The 18,620-nt window shown below is 39.6% G+C and overlaps 1 protein-coding gene across 10 annotated transcripts in view; it reads right to left on the bottom strand.

The window, feature by feature from the left end:
- Positions 1 to 18,620, bottom strand: part of Mllt10 (MLLT10 histone lysine methyltransferase DOT1L cofactor) — a 121,473-nt gene that overhangs the window by 92,052 nt on the left and 10,801 nt on the right. For 8 of the 10 annotated variants that reach the window (XM_090319002.1, XM_090319000.1, XM_090319003.1 and 5 more), the window contains one exon: positions 2,317 to 2,371. In XM_090319002.1, the coding sequence (XP_090175128.1) occupies positions 2,317 to 2,371 (55 nt within the window). Of the gene's footprint in view, positions 1 to 2,316; positions 2,372 to 9,979; positions 10,032 to 10,508; positions 10,581 to 17,875; positions 18,030 to 18,620 lie in introns of those variants that run through there. The other 2 variants (XM_090319005.1, XM_090319007.1) reach the window with 2 other exon arrangements.

The following is an 18,620-nucleotide window of genomic DNA, read 5'->3' as shown; positions in this document are numbered from 1 at the left end:
ATTGGCATGTGATTCCTGCTTCACTTTTTAATCAAAAAGTTGAAAGAAAAATAAGTGAAACTTTATAAAGACTTTAAATACAGAACAAAGCTTATAGAATAAGGAAATAAAGAAATTTTCTTCTGTGACTTGATGGTATCGGTATCATTCACTGAAAATATTTTGGACCAGAGAATGCTTCAAGCTAAGATTATTACAAAACAGTCAAAAGGTTACAAAAAAATGTTAAGCTTAATGAAGGACCACAGATGCTATAAATATAGAACAACAGTTGCCCAGGAGATGAGAGTGAGAATTGACAAATGAGACTATCAAATAGAGTTTCTCCATTGCAGAAGAAACTATCACATAGGGCACTAGTGGCTCACCCCTATAATCTTAACTTCTCAGGAGGCTTGTATCTGAGGATGGTAGTTCAAAGCCAGCCCACACAGGAAAGTCCATCAAACTCTGATCTCCAAAGAACCAGCAAAAAGCTAAAAGTGAGGTGTGGCTCCAGTGGCAGAGTGCCAAACTTGAGCAATTAAAAAAAAAAAAAGAGCTGGGCGAAGTGGCTCACGCCTGTAATCCTACCTCCTCAAGAGGCTGAGATCTGAGGATCAAAGTTCAAAGCCAGCACAGGCACAAAAGTACCAGAGACCATTGACCAGAAATTTACAACATGCAGCAATCACTTAAAACTAAACACTGCCCAGACACAAAAGGACCTGAGACTCATCTCCAATTAACCTCTAGGAAATAGGAAGTGGAGCTTGGCTCAAGGGTAGGGCGGTAGCCTTGAGCTGAAGAGCTCAGGTACAGTTAGTTCCCAGGCCAAGTTCAAGGCCATGACCAAAAAAAAAAAAAAAAAAAAGCACACATCACCAGAAATAAAAAAGAACCTACAAAATGTTAGAAAATCTTTGTCACAGGGTTGGGGATTTAGCTCAGCAGAAGAGCCCTTGCCTAGCAAGTGCCAGGCCCTGAATTCAGTCCTCAGCTATGGAAGGAAGAAAAAAATCTTTGTCAGGTATTCCACAAATAAAGGGTTAAAACCCAAAATCTATAAAGAATTCAAACATTTGAGCAGCAAGAGAATAAATAAAAGTGAACAGTTATTGAACTGAACAATTCTCACCAAAAAAAAAAAAATACAAATGGCTAATGTTGAACATGAAGAAATGTTCACCGTTCTTAACCAAAGAAAATGCAAATCAGAACCACATTAAAATTCTATCTCATCCCAGTCAGAAAGGCATCCATTAAGAAAACAAACAAATGCTGGTGAGGATTGGGGTGGGGAATACTCGGCAAGCACTGTTAGAGAAATGCAAACTAGTACAACTATGGAAATCAGAATCAAGTTTTCTCAAAAGACTAAGTCAATTTACCACAAAGACACCTGCACACAATGATATAGAATCAGCCAATGTGCCCAACATTAGATAAATGAATAAAGATGTGATAATACACATGAACACAAGGGTGTGTATGCAAACATACACATATACACATCCATACCAGGAACATTAGATAGCCATAAAGAAAGCAAAGTGGAGCTGGGGCTCAAATGGTAGAGCACTAGCCTTGAGAAAGCCCAACGACAGTGCTCAGGCCCTGAGTTCAAGCCCCAGGACTGGCAAGGGAAAAAAAAGGAAAGCCATAAGATTTTAATTATAAGTATGTAGATCATTCCGCATAAAATAAAAAATATTTGTTTTCTAAAAAGGAGAAAAACTGTTGTAACTATAGTCTATGAATTCATGAGGCTGAGGGAAAAACATCTTAGGCTTGAGGCTAGGCTACACAGTGAAAACTTGTCTCCAATAAATTATCTGACCAGTAAGCAACTTAGATAAAATATGAACTAAGTTGGCTGACGGTACACATCATGGGAAGAAGTCAGAAGAGCACAACTTTGAGGCCAATTTAGACTACACAGCAAAATCTTGTTCAAATCAATCAGTTGAGTCCATTACTGCTTTCTCCCTCAGTTTCCTTTCTTTGACTATTGAATGGATTGAATTCAGGATCTCATGCTTTCATTCAGCTTTTTCCACTCAGGACTTACACTCTATCACTCAAGCTATTCCTCTGTTTCTGGCCTTTTGCTGGTTAATTAAAAGATAAATCTCTTGGATTTGTCTGCCCAAGCTGACTCCAAAATGCCTCAAATCTCAGCTTCCTGAGACACGTGCCAACAGCTCTAGTTACAACAGGTAATGAGTAGTAAACACTGTTGAATTCGATTTTTTAAAAAATGAACTACCAGATTTTTAAAAATCCTTTACCACATCAATATTCAATTTTTTTCAAAAAAGCAAGCTCAGTACTTACCCCCATTATCTGTTCTTTTTAAAGCTCCATCTTTATGGGGACACAGTTCACATCTCTATTTAAAAAGGGGGGGGAGAGAAAATGAATTTTTTTCAGATTATCAAAGGCACAATATATTTCCTCAAACTACAAAACTAATAAATAAAAATATGGAAATAGCATCTGCAATAATTGCAACAAAAATATTCTAGAACATCACTCACAAAATGACTTTTCAATAACAAGGGATCTTCCTCACTGCATCAGATATGAGACTTCTTTAAAAGTACACTTTAACTGTTAAAATCCTGCCCTGAGTTCAAGTCCCAGGTCTGGCAAAAAGAAAGGGGGGGAAGAGGGGGACAGAGAGAGAGGGAGGGAGGGAAGAAGGGAGGGAGGGAAAGGGAAAAAGGCAGAAGAAGAGGGGGAGGGAGGGAGAGCAAAAGAAAGAAGAAAAGGGAGAGGGGGAGAGGGAGAGGGAGAGAGGGGGAGGGAGGGAGGGAAGGAGAAAGAGGAGAGAGAGGGGGGGAGAGAGAAGGAAGCCAGCCAGCAGTTTGGCCTGGTAGTAGAGAGCTTGCCTAGCATGCACAAAGACCCAGGTTAGATTCCTCAGTACCACATACATAGAAAAAAGCCAGAAGTGGTGCTGAGGCTCAAGTGGTAGAGCTCTAGAGCCTTGAGAAAGTCCAAGGACAGTGCACAGGCTCTGAGTTCAAGCCCAGGACTGGGGGAAAAAAAATATCTAACACAAGTAAATGCTATTCAAAAGTTCTCCTATTCTTTCTTTTTCCTTCAGTACTAGGATTACTCTCAGGAGCTACTTATACTAGGCAAGTGCTCTACCACTACCTTCCTAAACTACCTTCCTAAAGGAGCTCTTTTCTAAACCAGAACAAAAGAATAAAAGTCTTTTTTCCCCACCCTAATAATTTTAGTGTCATTTTGGCATCAATCTCCACGCACAATTCACTAAACCCAATTTACCAAAATACTGACCATTAGGAAGCTGTAGCTATGTAACAAGCCAGTAAATTTACGTGAGTTTACAGACTGTAACCAGAGTAAGAAGCATAAACTAAGTATGATCTTATTCAGGCTATATGTAAGATATAATTTTGAATTATTTTATAAGTATTTGTAATTTATATTTTCTTAGCATACATTGATTGTACAAAGGGAATTTCATTATGATAGTCTTATACACAAAATATACTTTGATCACTTACCCTATCAGTCTACCTTACCCTATTCCTCTTTTGAAACAACTAACAGGTTTTCCTGTTCTATTTTTATACATGCAAATAAACTACTTTGATCATGTTCATCTTCATTTACTTTCTGACTTAGCCCTTGCCCCTCTTACCAGCACTATCCCAAAAGAGTCTGTTTTCAAGAGTATAATAAAATAAAAACATATAGTCTACCTTTGTCCCCAGTTCCGGGCAGAGAGCTCTTAAGATCCTCAGAGGAGCTGGGAATGTGGCTCAGTAGTAGAGTACTTGCCTTGCATGCATAAAGCCCTGGGTTTGGTTCCTCAGTACCACATACACAGAAAAAGCTGCAAGTGGTGCTGTGGCCCAAGTAGCAGAGTGCTAGCCTTAACCAAAAGCTCAGAAACAGTGCTGAGGCACTTAGTTCAAGCCTCAGGACTAGACAAATGGACAGACACGTGTACGTGTACACGTACACACACATGTACACGTACACACACATGTACACGTGTACACACACACACACAGGGATTTTTGAAGTGAGTGGATCACACTTGACATTATGCTAATAAGGTGGCTTTAAGCAGGTACCCCTAGACAGCTTCAGGATGGGATGGTCAAAACTACCAACTAATTACCCAGTTAGGATTTTCAGTCCCAGCCCAATCTGCAGATTAGGAAGCTGGTTAATTTATTTTTCACCCTTGAAAAAGTTGAGTGTTTTATTTTGTGTCAGTACTGGGGCTTGAACTCAGGACCTGGGTACTGTTAGCTTTTTCCACTCAAGATTAGTGCTCTACTACGAATTATGTTGAGGCAAGTCAAGACCAAAGGAACAAAGGCATATGGTATCCTTAGTATGTGACTATTAGATCCAAACAGTACAAGAGCGAGGACTCAGTATTTGCATACCCAATGCTATGGACATGGTACGGGAAATATATACACAACTACATAGACATAAAAATCTATGACTCTATAGACATGTTTTATTACATAGATTAAAGGTATCTATGACATACAAACCCTCAGCCTAATTTCAGTTATGTTCTAAAATCTAAGTGACAGTGATTGTATAGAGATTCCCTTCTTGAATATTTGTCAAATGCATCATTTGAAATATGATGTAAAAATTAATGTTAATTAATTCTTTAATAAAAAAAAGATTTGTGCTCTACCATCTGAGCCACAGTTCCACTTCCAATTTGGGGGAGTTAACTAGAGGTAAGAGGACAGTCTTAATCTCCTGTATAGCCTGGACTACAAGTGTGAGCATTCAGATAGAAGAGTTTAGGGTTTTTTTTCTTTAAGTTACTTATGATTCAGCTCAGGGATTCATGAATGCTAGATGAATATTCTGCTGCTGAGCTATACCTGTAAGCCCCAGTTTTCTTTTTTAAGCAAAATGTGTTGTCTTGACAAGGGATTCCAAGGCCAACCCAGGTAAGCTTGGAGCATCTTGTTGTATCAACTGGAAGTAATCTGTATCAAACTATCAATCACATAAAAAGGACTTATGTTTGGCCTAGTGGTAGAATGCTTGCCTAGCATGCACGAAGACCCGAATTTGATCCCTCAGTACCACATACATAGAAAAAGCCAGAAATGGTGCTGTGGATCAAGTGGCAGAGTGCTAGCCTTGAGGAAAAAGCCCATGGACAGTGCTCACACCCTGAGTTCAAGCCCCAGGACTGGCAAAAATAAAAGTAAAAATACAAAATAAAATAAAATAAAAAGGACTTATGAGAGAGTGTGGGTGGTTCACACCTACAATCCTAGCTATTCAGGAGGCTGAGATCTAAGGATTGCCATTCAAAGCCAAGCCAGGCAAGAAAGTTCTGTGAGACTCTTATCTCCAACAAACTACTTAGAAAAGGCCAGAAGTGATGCTGTGGCTAAACTGGTAAAGCACTAACTATCCTTAAGCACGAGGAGGCTCACGGATAGTACTCAGGCCCTAGGACCAGCAAAAAAATAAAAATTAAAAAAAAAAAAAAAAAGAATTATGTGCTCATCTTCAGCCAACAGGAAAAAGGTGAAATGCAGGTCAATAGAGATTAATGGCAAAAGGCCTGAAACATACTAAACATTTCTAAATCCATGATAAAATAAGCTTCCATTTTAAAATAAGCTCAAAAAATAACCCCTTGACATAGATAGTAACTATAAATTCCAGACAAAATGCAAATAGCAGCAACCAGAATACAACAGAGGGGAGATAAAAGCAACTATATTCTGTGTAAAGTAAAAAACTGAAGGGGGGGCCGGGAGTTTGGCCTAGTGGTTAAAGTGCTTGCCTAGCATGCATGAAGACCCGGGGTTTGATTCCTCAGTACCACATATAGAAAAAAGCCGGAAGTGGTGCTGAGGCTCAAGTGGTAGAGCTCTGGTCTTGAGAAAGTCCATGGTCAGTGCTCAGGCCCTGAGCTCAAGCCCAGGACTGGCAAAAAAAAAAAAAAAAAAAAAAAAAACTGAAGGGATCAGCCTAATAGTTTGACAATATTTTTAGAACTATTAGCTTGAAGACAAGCTAGTCAAGTCATAGTGACTCTTGGAGTCCTAATATTTAAGAACCAGAAGACAAAGTTTAGATCAACCTTACTGACTTTATACAAAGATTTGAATCCCAAAAAGTAAAGAATAAAGCCAGGTGCAGGTGGCTCACATCAGTAATCCTAGCTACTCAGGAGGCTGACGTCTGAGGAAAGTGGTGCAAAGCCAGCCCAGAGACTTAACCAACAGAAACAAAGTGATATGGTGACTCAAAGTAGTAGAGCTCTAGCTTTGAGAAGAGCTCAGGGACTGCACCCAGGCCCTGAGTTCAAGCCATAAATAAATAAGAAAACTTTACATCTGCACCCACCCCAAGTCCTGGGGCTTAAACTCAAGGCCCGGGCACTATTCCTTACCTTCTTTTTGCCCAAGGCTAGTGCTCTACCACTTGAGCCACAGCACCACTTCCAGCTTTTTCTGTATATGTGGTACTAAGGAATCGAACCCTGGGCATCACTCATGCTGGGTGAGCACTCTATTACTAAGCCACATTCCCAGCCCAAGCTCCACATCTTTATGTACAGAATCTAAATCTTCAGCACTTTTTTGGACCATACAAACACAGGACAAGCTAGTAACATGAAAAGCAAAAGAAAGAAAATGAAATTTAAGCAGGTACTCAAAATATGCAAAAAGTAGCTTGAATGCAACCAAATCAAGTACCTAAAATAATTTCTTCAAAGGAATATAATACAATATGGTCTTTTCCAAAAATAACATCCATAACATGCATGAGATGATCCAAGTTACCTAATCTACCTAAAACCAAAGATGTCAGTATCCTCAAAAGACATCAACCCTGAGGTGATTCAGACAGTGAATTTAGCAGACAAGGGTTTTTTATAACTAAAATCAATGGAACCTAACAATGAAGATGTATCTACAATAAATGAAATAGGAAATCTTAATGAAGGAAAAGGAACTAAAATGTAGAAACATATGGTCAGCTCAGTGGTAAGCATGCTCTGTTTTTGAGTCCTTGAGGTTTGCTCTCCAGAGAAAAAAGGAGGGAAGAGAAGAAAGAGAAAGGAGAAAAAGAAAATTCAGAAACTGAATAAAACAATATGCGAAGTGAAAGTTTCCGGACAATCTTAACAGAAATGACATTCAAAAAGTTAGTGAAGGGCATATAGAGTTTGGCCTAGTGGTAGAGTGCTTGCCTAGCATGCAGGAAGGCCCAGGTTCAATTCCTAAGTACCACATACATAGAAAGGCCATAAGTGGTGCCTGTGGCTCAAGTAGTAGAGCTCTAGCCTTGAAAAAGCTCAAAAACAGTGCTCAGGCCCAAGAGCTGGTTCAAAAAAAAAAAAAAAAAAAAGAAATCTAAAAGTAGTCAAAAGAAAATGACAAAACTACCAGACAGCATCACAAAATAACCACAGCAAAAAAAAAAGGGGGGGGCGGGGCAGGGTACCATGGTTCAAGAGAACTTGCCTAACAACCACAAGGTCCTCAATTCAAACCCCAGTACCATCAAGGAAGAGAAAAGAAAAATGGTCAGAAGATATGAAAATATATTTCTTCAAAGAAAATATATAAATAAGAAAGTTTTACATAAGTAGTTTTTGGTTATTCTGATTCTTTCCCTTCACTCTTCTCCCACATCTCCTTCCATGAAATATTTCAAATCATGTAATTCTACTTATATGAAACACACAGAATAGACCAATTTCTTTTTTTTTTCTTTTTTGGTGGGTCATAGAGCTTGAACTCAGCCTGGGCGCTATCCCTCAGCTCTTCAGCTCAAGACTACCATCCTACCCTTGGCATGGACAGTGTCCCTGAGCTCTTGAGCCAAGCCCCACTTCCCATTTTCTAGAGATTAATTGGAGATGAGTCTCAGGTTCTTTTGTGGCCCAGGCTGACTTCGAACCTTGATCCTCAGATCTCAGCCTCCTGAGTAGCTCGGATTACAGGCATAAGCCACCACGCCAAGCGAGACCAATTTATAGAGACAAAATGTAGATCAGAAGCCGGGCACTGGCCATGGGTTTGACTTAGTGATAGAGAGAGTGCTTGCATAGTATGCATAAAGACCCAGGTTCAATTCCTCAGTAGCACATACACAAAAAAAAGCCAAAAGTGGTGCTGTGGCTCAAATGGTAGAGCCCTAACCTTGAGAGAGCCCAAGGACAGTGCTCAATCCCTTGAGTTCAAACCCCAGGACTGGCCAAAAAAAAAAAAAAAAAAAAAGGAAAAGCCAGGTACTGCTAGCCTTGAGCAAAAAAAGCTCATAAACCATGCCCAGGCCCTGAGTTCAAGCCCCAGAACACCAGCATCCAAAAAGAGAAAAAGACAAAGACAAAGAGGGAGGGAGGGAGGATCAGTGTCTGCCAGGGGCTGGAGGAATAAAATAGTGGGGAGAGGTTAATAAAGATTCTTTTTAAAGTTCAAGATTATTTTAGAAATGGTAAAAACACTCTAAATTTAATTGCAGTGATGGTTTGAGGTTTTCTCTGTTCTGTTCTGTCTGTACCAGGCTGGGCCTAGGCGCTCTCCCTGAGCTCTTCAGCTCAAGACTACTACCCTATCCCTTGAGCCACAGTGCCACTTTCGGATTTCTAGAAATAAGAATCAACAGACTTTCCTCCACGGGATGGCTTTGAACTGAGATCCTCTGATTTCAGCCTCCTGAGTAGCTAGGATTACAGATATGAGCCACCCTGCCTGGCTGGTTTTCTGTTTTGTTTTGTTTTTTTTAATTGAAACCAAAGAACTATACAAGTCAAATGACTGGACTGTACAGTATATAAGTTGCATGTCATTTAAGTAATTCTAAAATAGTAATTCTAAGAGTAATTCCAAAAAGGAAATTTTTTAAATTTCAAGGTAAGTCAAAAATTAATCATGAAACCTCAAAAAAGGATGAATCAGGGAGGGGAGTTTGGCCTAGTGGTAGAGTGCTTGGCTAGCATGCACGAAGACCCAGGTTCAATTCCTTGGTACCACATACATAGAAAAAAGCCAGAAGTGGTGCTGAGACTCAAGTGGTAGAGCTCTAGCCTTGAGAAAGTCCAAGGAGGTGTTGCAGGTCAAGTGGCAGAACTCTGGCCTTGAGAAAGCCCAAGGACAGTGCCTAATCCCTGAGTTCAATCTTAATGACTCGAGGTTCTACCTAAAGAACCTAAAACAGGAACAAAGTACAGCTGGGAGCTTGTGGCTCACAAGCTGTGATCCTAGCTATTCGGGAGGCTGAGATCTGAGGATCATAGTTGGAAACCAGCTCTGGGCAGAAAAGTCTGTGACTCTTATCTCCAATGAACCACAAGAAAACCAAGAAGTGGCACTGTGGCTTAAAGAGCTCAGGACACAGCCCAGTGTCTGAGTTCAACCCCACAATGGTGGGGGGTGGAGGGGACGTAAAATCAAAGTAGAAAGAAGAAAATGTAGAGGAGAGCCAGAAAAGAAACCAGAAGCTTTAAAATTAAACCAGTCCTCTGATGCTGGGCATTGGTGGCTCACACCTATAATCCTAGCTTTTCAGGAGACGGAGATCAAAGGATCTAAGTTCAAAGCCAGCAAGAACAGGGCAGTTCCCATGAGACTATTATCTCTAATTGACCACCAGAAAACCAGAAGGGGAGCTGTGGCTCAAAGTGGCAGAGTGCTTACTTGCCTTGAATACAAGAGCTCAGGGACAATGCATATGGCTGAGCCTAAGCCCACCAACTATGGGGAGCAAACAGGAAGCCAACATTTACATGAAAATGTGAAAAAATATATAATCTTGAACAAGAATAAAAGCAATCTAGTGAAGAAAGACTTCACAACAGTTGGTACAAAACCATGATAGCCATATGCAGAAATGAATCCTACAAAAAATAATTGACATACATCAGACCTAAATAGGGGTTAGCAAAAAAAAAAAAAAAAAAAAAAAAAGAAGAAATAAAGAAAGTAGAAGAAATAAAGGAAATTACCTTCATGACTTCAGGGTTAGGCAAAAGTGTCTTAGCTCACAGTAAGCAACAACTATAAAAGAAAACACTGATTAAATTAGACTTCTTCAGATTAAAATATTTCTGCTTATCAAAGGGCACAGTTAAGAAAATAGGTAAAAATTTACAGATTTAAGGGAAGAATTTAAAACATTAGTCTATGCAAAGGCCAGTATTGAGAACATATAAAACCTACAACTTAAAAACAAAAAAGAAGGTAAAGGTCTGAATGAACTCTTTAAAAGAGAACTCACAAATGGTCATCAAAACACAAACTAAAACATGCTCACTATCACTAGTTATTATGAAAATGCAAGTTACCACAATGATACCACTTCTAGTTAAGATGGAGTGAATAAAGAGGACTGGACTTAGCTTTCTTGTGTGAAATTAAAAAAACCTAACAAAATGAATGAAATCACAGCACTAAGATACTGGACAAGTAACATAGGACAATGATCCCTCAAAAACAAGAAACAAATGACACAAGTCACATAGTTGCCCAGCTTACTGCCTTGAGAGTTTCCAGGCCAAGGAACAGGGAAGAAGAACCCAGGCAGAGCCTGTGGTCTCCCCAAGTTGAGGAAAACGGAGTTGGGAGTCCAAGGAAGCCAAGGTGGCTAGAGCTCACAAGGGAGACCAGCAATGAGTAGACAGCTGGAGAGAGAGAGAGAAAAATGAAGATATCTACAAAGATTCACCCTAGAGTTTTCAATAAATCATCACTTGAATGTGAAGGACCAAACAAGACCAGAAGGAGAACAAACAAAAGAATTAGAAGTAACAATGTCCAAACATATACAAGGAGCTGAATAGTACCCACTTTCAGAGCCATAATGTAAAACTTAGTAATTCATATTCATCAAAGGACTAAGAAAAGCTCATGCCTGTCCTAGCTACTCAGGAGGCTTAGATCTGAGGATTACAGTTTGAAGCCAGCAGAGGCAAGAAGGTCTGTAAGTCTTATCTCCACTCAAATACCAAAAAAGCCATAAGTGGAGCTGAGGCTCAAAGTAGTACAGTAATAGTCTTGCACACAAAGAAAAAAACACAGCTCAGGCCCTGAGTTCAAGCTCCAATACTGGCACCAAAAAAGAAAAAAGAAAATTAACACAAAGAAGAAAAAAAAAAATACCAACAGCACAACCTATAAAAAAAAGTACACAGAGAATTGTATGCACACAGTAATAGAGAACAAGATAAAAATCACAATGACAAAATTAATCAAAACTTACAAGATTTAATGGCTGAAATAACAGAATTATTAGGCAATTCCTTTAAGATAATTATGACTGAATTTCAGATGACTAAAAAGCTAGAAGGGCTGGCAGAGTAGGTAAGGTAGCAATAAGGACAAGGCACTGGGTTCAAACACCAGTACCTACAGAAAACGAAGTACAAATGTAACACTTTTTAAAAATTTGACCATCTAGAGATAAGGCCTTTTATGAAAGTCATACCATGAAATTTACAGGGTGAGAGCATGCACGCCTGCATGCACGCACTTGCACATGCACACATGCATGCACACACACACACACACACACACACACACACTGCAATTAGGGGCTGGGAATGTAGCTTAGTGGTAGAGTGCTTGTTTAGCATGCACAAACCCTGGGTTCTATTCCTATTACCACATAAACAGAAAAGGCCAGCAGTGGTGCTGTGGCTCAAGCTGTAGAGTGGCTAGTCTTGAGCAAAAATTGCTCAAGGACATGCCCAAATCCTGAGTTCAAGCTACAGGACTAGCAAATACGTACATATGTACATACATCCATACAATTAATGCTCACTTAAAGGAAATACTGGAGAAACTTACAAAAAATGGCTGGGCATGCCTATAATCCTATCTACACAGGAGACAGATCTAAGAGCAGCAGTTTGAAGCCAGCTTGAGCAGACAAATCTGTGGAAAAACTATCTCCAATTACCTAACCAAAAAAAAGTAGACCTGGAGGCATGGCTCAAGCAGTAAAGCACCTACTACTTGTGAGTGAAATAAGCCAAGTAAGAGAATCCCTGGGTTCCCAATATTAGAATTTCAAAAGGAAAAAAACTTAAAAAGTAACTAAGTTAGCTTTTTATTAACTTCAAGAGGACAATTTTACATATACTTTCTAATATTGTATACATATGTTCTGGAGCTGCGAGTAGGGCTTGAACTCAGGACCTGGGTGCTGCCCTTTAGCTTGTTCACTCAAGACAAGTACTCTATGACTTGCTTTACTTGTGGCTTTTTGGTGGCTAATTAGATAGTCTCATATACTTTTCTTGCCCAAGCTGTCATCCAACTGTGAGCCTTAGATTTCAGCCTCCTAGTTAGCTAGTATTATAGGCATGATATATTTGGAGCCTAGTCCAAATATATACCAAATACATGCGCGCATGCATGCATACATTTCTTTTTCTTTTTGTTAGACATGGGGCTTGAACCCAGGGCCTAGGCATTATCCTTGAGCTTGTTTGCTCAAGGCCAATGCTCTACAACATTGAACCATAGCTCCACTTCTAGTTTTTCAGGTGGTTAACTAGAGACAAGAGTCTCATAGACTTTCCTGCCTGGGCTAGCTTTGAACTATGGTCCTCAGATCTCAGCCTCCTGAGTAGCATGAGCCACCAGCACCCAGGTCCAAACATTTCTTCTCTTGTGGCTTTAATTAAAATATAACATTGGAGTTTTAGAGAAAAGTTTTTTAAAGTAAAATTTACACCACAATGCATTAATTTAATAACTATCAACCCCTAGAAAGGATCAAGCCACAGGGCAGGGAGTTTGGCCTAGTGGTAGAGTGCTTGCCTAGCATGAATGAAGACCCAGGTTCAATTCCTTGGTACCACATACACAGAAAAGCCAGAATTGGTGTTGTGGCTCAATTGGTAGAGCTCTAGCCTTGAAAAAGCCCAAGGACAGTATTCAGGTCCTAGTTCAAGCCCCAGGAGTTGGGGGCGGGGAGGAGAGGAAAGGTTCAAGCCAGATGAAAAATCCTAACCAAAAAAAGGAGGGGCTTGGGGCCGGGAGTTTGGCCTAGTGGTTAAAGTGCTTGCCTAGCATGCATGAAGACCCGGGTTCGATTCCTTGGTACCACATACATAGAAAAAAAGCCGGAAGTGGTGCTGAGGCTCAAGTGGTAGAGCTCTAGCCTTGAGAAAGTCCAAGGACAGTGATCAGGCCCTGAGCTCAAGCCCAGGACTGGCAAAAAAAAAAAAAAAAAAAAAAGGAGGGGCTGTTTTATTGAAAACCATACCATCACAACAAAGTGGAAATAGTAATATTAATATACAATAAATTCTTGTCACAAAGAATAAGGTTAAGGGTTTAATTTGTCAAGAAGGTACAAAACCAGGCACTACTCAAGAGGGCTGAGAGATCTGAGGATTATGGTTCGAAGCCAGCCTAGACAGGATTAAGTCTGTGCTAAGAAATGGAGCTAAGGCTCCAGTGGCAGAATGAAATCCTTGGAGAAATTAAAAAAAAAAAAAAACTCAGAGATAATGTCCAAGCCCCAAGACTGGCACCACATAAAAAATAAAATAAAAGATGTACTAGAGTTAAAAGCTCAGTGATAGAATGTTTTATTAGTAAGTTCAAGGACTTGAGTTCACTGAATCCCTAGCACCAAAAGAAAGAGACCCAAATCCTAAACATTTATTTACCTAATAAAAGACTTTCAAAATAAATCAAAGTAAGAGTAAATGAAAATATCTACAATTATATTTTGAAATTTTCAGGTAATCTTAGATGTTATAGAGCAAGTGAAAACCAGTGAACATAAGTCTTGAGAAATACTACTATTCAAACTGGCCTCAGCGACATTTACAAGAAACTCCACTCCATGAACTGACTACTCAAGTACATATGGAACATTCACCACAATGACCATATTAAAACCATAAAACAGGGGCTGGGAATGTAGCCTAGTGGTAGAGTGTTCACCTAGCATGCAGGAAGTCCTGGGTTCAATTCCTCAGTGCCATAGCTCAGAAAAAGCTGCAAATAGCACTGTGGTTCAAGTGGCAGTGCTAGCCTTGAGCAAAAAGTATCCAAGGACAGTGCCCTGAGTTTAAACCCCAGGACTGCCCCCCCCAAAAAAACATGACTATATAGACATAAAAACCTATGACTCTATAGACATGTTTTACTCCTTAAATTAATATGTCTCTATGACATACAAACCCTTAGCCTAACTTCGATTAAGTTCTAAACACTAAGTCCCAGTGATTGTAAATAGAGATTCCCTCCTTGAACACTTGTTTGTTAAACTTGTCATTTAAAATATGATGTAAAAATCAACATTAATTCTTAAAAGAAACCATGAAACAACTCAATAACTACATAGACATAAAAATTTATGACTATAGACATGTTTTATTACATAGATTAATATGTATCTATGACATAGAAACCCTCAGCCTAATTTTAATTATGTTCTAAAATGCAAGTGCCAGTGATTATATATAGATTCCCTTCTTGAATACTTGTTTGTTAAATACGTCACTTGAAATATGAAGTAAAAATTAATATTAATAAATTATTTAATAAAAAACTCAATAAATTTAAAAAGTTTTGTGTTACACGGACACAAAAAAAACTTTTCTTGTGTTCTGATCAAAATGAAATTAATGTGGAAAAGTTAAGAAAATATCAAAGAAAAATTCCAATACTTATATCTATTTTTATTTTTATTTTTATTTTAGCCTCAATCTCTCCTCCGAAGTGTTGGGAGGATTGAACCACTATCTGTAATTTAAATATTGTTTAGTGGAGGGGTGGGTCTTGGTGGGGGGAGAGGCACTGAGAAAGGTAAAAATGGATAACAGTACTAGAGTTTGAACTCAGGCTTATACTTGTTACAAGTATTTTACCATGGAGCCATGCCTGTAGTCCAGTCTTTTGCTAGTTTAATAATTAGGGATAAAGACTTTTGTACTTTTCTGCCCAAGAAGACTTTACTTCAATTCTCCAGATCTCAGCATCCTGAGTAACTAGGATTACATGTATAAGCCACCAATGCCCAGCTCTAAATACATTTATTTTTGTTTTCTTTTTTTTTTGAGGGTGCCAGTATTGGAGCTTGAACTCGGGGCCTAGGCTCTGTCCTGAGCTTTTTTGCTCAAAGCTAGCACTCCACCACTTGAGCCACTTCTGGCTTTTGGGTGGTTAATTAGAGTTAGAGTTGCATACTTTTCTGCCTAGGCTAGTTTCCAACCCCAATCCTCAGTTCTCTGCTTCCTAAATAGCTAGGACGTGAGCCACTGGTGCCTGGCTTAAATACTTTTAAATCCCTAATGTGTTACAGTTGGGGATGGAGTTGAGTGGTAAACCACTTGCGTAGCAGAGACCCTAGTTTTGATCCATAGTACCACCATGTAAAGAAAAATAATTCTACACAGACATGAAGAAAACACGAAAACACTTTAAGGTACAAATGCACCTAGTAATAGAGAAGAAAATTTATAAATGTTTATATCCAAAAAGAAATAGGCTAACTATATCCCAGAACTCAAGAAGTAAAGGTAGGAAGACTGAAATCAAAGCCAACCTAGACAACTATCAAGACTGTTCATGACATAAAAGAAAAAAAGGAAGAAACAAATCTCTAAATGCAGTAGGGTCTAACATTCTGGCACTCAGGAGGGCAACCAGGAGAACAGAGTGAGGAATGGAGGAAAGACAGACTTTTCTAAAGTATAGAGCAATGAGATATTCCCTGACAAAAAAAAAAAAAACAATTGTGGAAGTGGTGCTGTGGTTCAAGTGGTAGAGCGCAATAGCCTTGAGATGGAAGAGCTCAGGGGCAGTGCCCAGCCCTAAGTTTAAGCCCCATGACTGACAAAAAATAAAAATAAAAAATGAGACGCTGGGAGTGTGGCCTAGTGGTACAGCGCTTGCCTAGCATGCACAAAGACCCAGGTTCAACTCCTTGGTACCACATACACAGAAAAAAAAAACTGGAAGTGGTGTTATGGCTGAAGTGGTAGAGTACTAGCCTTGAAGAAAAACCCAACAAGTGGCCATGTCCCGAGTTCAAGCCTCAGAACTGACAAAAAAAAAAAAAAAAAAGCCTTAATGTCATAACAAAAAAAAACTAACTCAAAATGGATCATGCCAAGCATAAAATTAAAAAATTTCTAAAAGAACAGAAGAAAAATCCTCCAGAAAGACCTAGACAGCATTAGAGAAAAAAATTACATAACAAGTTCCAGGCCAGCCTGGGCAACACAATGAATCCTGTGGAATATGTTTCAGCTCAACGATGGTGCACTTGCTTTAGACATTTGGGTTTAATCCCCAGCAAAAAGGACAAAGACCCAAAAAATATGCATCATTCAAATATAAATATATAAACAGAAAATGTCTGAAAAAGACCTAACAGGCCCAGCACAATGGCTCATCGTGTAATCCTAGCTAATACAGAGAGGGAGATTAGGAGGATCATAACTTGAAGCTATCTCATAAATTCTTTAATTAAAAAAAAAAGTCTACCAGATCCTATATCAACCAATTAAGAAAAATCTGACACTGGGCGCTGGTGGCTCATGCCTAGCTACTCAGGAGGCTGAGAGCTGTTGAAAGCCAGCCTGGGCCAATCAAGTCCATGAGATTCTTTTTTTTTTTTTTTTTTTTTTGCCAGTCCTGGGCTTGAGCTCAGGGCCTGAAGCACTGTCCTTGGACTTTCTCAAGGCTAGAGCTCTACCACTTGAGCCTCAGCACCACTTCCGGCTTTTTTCTATGTATGTGGTACCGAGGAATCGAACCTGGGTCTTCATGTATGCTAGGCAAGCACTTTAACCACTAGGCTAAACTCCCGGCCCAAGTCCATGAGATTCTTATCTCCAATTAACCACCAGAAACCCACAAGTGACACTGGGGCTCAAAGTGGTAGAACGCTAGCCTTCAGCAAAAAAAAAAAAAAAAAAGAGCTTTTTAGGAACAGCACCCAGGCCCTGAGTTCCAAGCCCCAGAGGAAACCAAAAAAAAAAAAACAAAACAAAACAAAAAAGGAACAGGAAAAAACAGAGGGGCAGGGGTGGGGGGGGCGAGAAAAAAAGAAAAATCTGGGTAGAGTGGCACACATGTGAATAAACAGAAAGATCACAGTCCACACTGGCGAAGGCACAAATGTAAGACCTCTTTGAAAAATACTTAATGCCAAAAATGTTGCAACTGTGCCCCAAGTGGTGCAGACTGCCTAACAAGATTCTGGGTTGGAAGGACAATGACAAATCTTCTAGAACAGTCTTCAAAACAACTATCTTAAAGACAATCAAAGGCTGGGAGTGTGGCCTAGTGGTGGAGTGCTTGCTTGGCAAGCAGGAAGCCCTGGGTTCGACTCCTCAGTACCATATATACAGAAAAAGCCAGAAGTGGTTTTGTGGCTCAAGTGGTAGAGTGTTAGCTTTGAGCAAAAGAAGCTCAGGGACAATGCCCGGGCCCTGAGTTCAAGCCTCAGGACTGACAAAAAAGTGGCATTGGGGCTCAAAGTGGTCGAGCACTAACTAGCCTTAAAGCACAGGGGCAGTGCCCAGGCCCCAAGTTCAAACCCCATGACCAACCTGATAAAGGGAGGAGGAATGTGGCTCAGGTGGTTCAAGTGATAGAGCACTTTCCTAGGAAGCATGGAGCTAAATTGTCAGTGACAGAGTTGAGAGTCAGATATAGTACTTTCAAGAGTAAATCAATAGAAGTCAACAGTATTTTATGAACTTACAACTAAAATTAGGTTTGAGAAAGTCTATGAGAAAGTACACAAATAAATAGAAAAACAAGTATTGATAGCCAGTATTGTGGACATCTATTGTTCATCTGCTTCACAGCTTTCACCTTCTCCGAACAGCACCCGCCCCTTCCCCCCTGCATCATGAAAACTCTCTTACCCCTGACTCCAACTATGTAGTTCTAGTGAGGGTTGCCATTCATAGTACCCACCCCACTCCAGCCAGAGGGATGGTGGGTACATGATCCAAGACAGGTCAATCAGAGTCCTTCTCAGGATTCTTCAAGAAAGCCCCTTCTCTTGGTGGAAGGGGCTGGGAAGATGAAAGCCAAAAGTTGCCAGCAGTCATGGTTCCAGCCTCATGTAGTAGAGAGTCTGTAGTATGAGAGAATGAAATCAACACGCAGAGAAACAGAGATAAGAGGTGAAGTCCTAAATCCAATGGAAGGAGGAAGAGAAAACACACACACTGATAATAAGACTAATATAGCCGAGGTAACTAAAGACCAGAATTTGATTCTGGACTGCCTGACAGGCAGCCAGAACAAAAGAAAAATAGAAAGTACTATATATGTATAACAAAAAGGAGGAATTTATACTAGATCAACAAACATAGCAATCTTCCTGATGCTAAACTGTTTAAGAACTTATACATGAATCTTCACTTAAAGATCACCAAAGATAAAATGGACAATGTCCATGATGAAATACACCCAGTAACAAATAATGCAGATTCCATACTATCACTTATACAGACAAGTAGTTATCTCTTGATCATTAAGCACAACTAAGAGATTGGAAGATGGCAAGTAGCTGAGGAAGTGAATATATAACTTAGTTTTATTTTTCCAGAAAGTTTGTCAATAAAAGTCAAGAGAGAAAAGACTGAATATGTAATAAGTAAG

Source organism: Megascapheus bottae, chromosome 26 (assembly GCF_031878675.1).
Source record: "Megascapheus bottae isolate mThoBot1 chromosome 26, mThoBot2.hap1, whole genome shotgun sequence".
NCBI classification, from domain to species: Eukaryota; Metazoa; Chordata; class Mammalia; order Rodentia; family Geomyidae; genus Megascapheus; species Megascapheus bottae.
The sequence above is the reverse complement of the archived record's forward strand: the minus strand, read 5'-3'. Positions and strand labels throughout refer to the sequence as shown.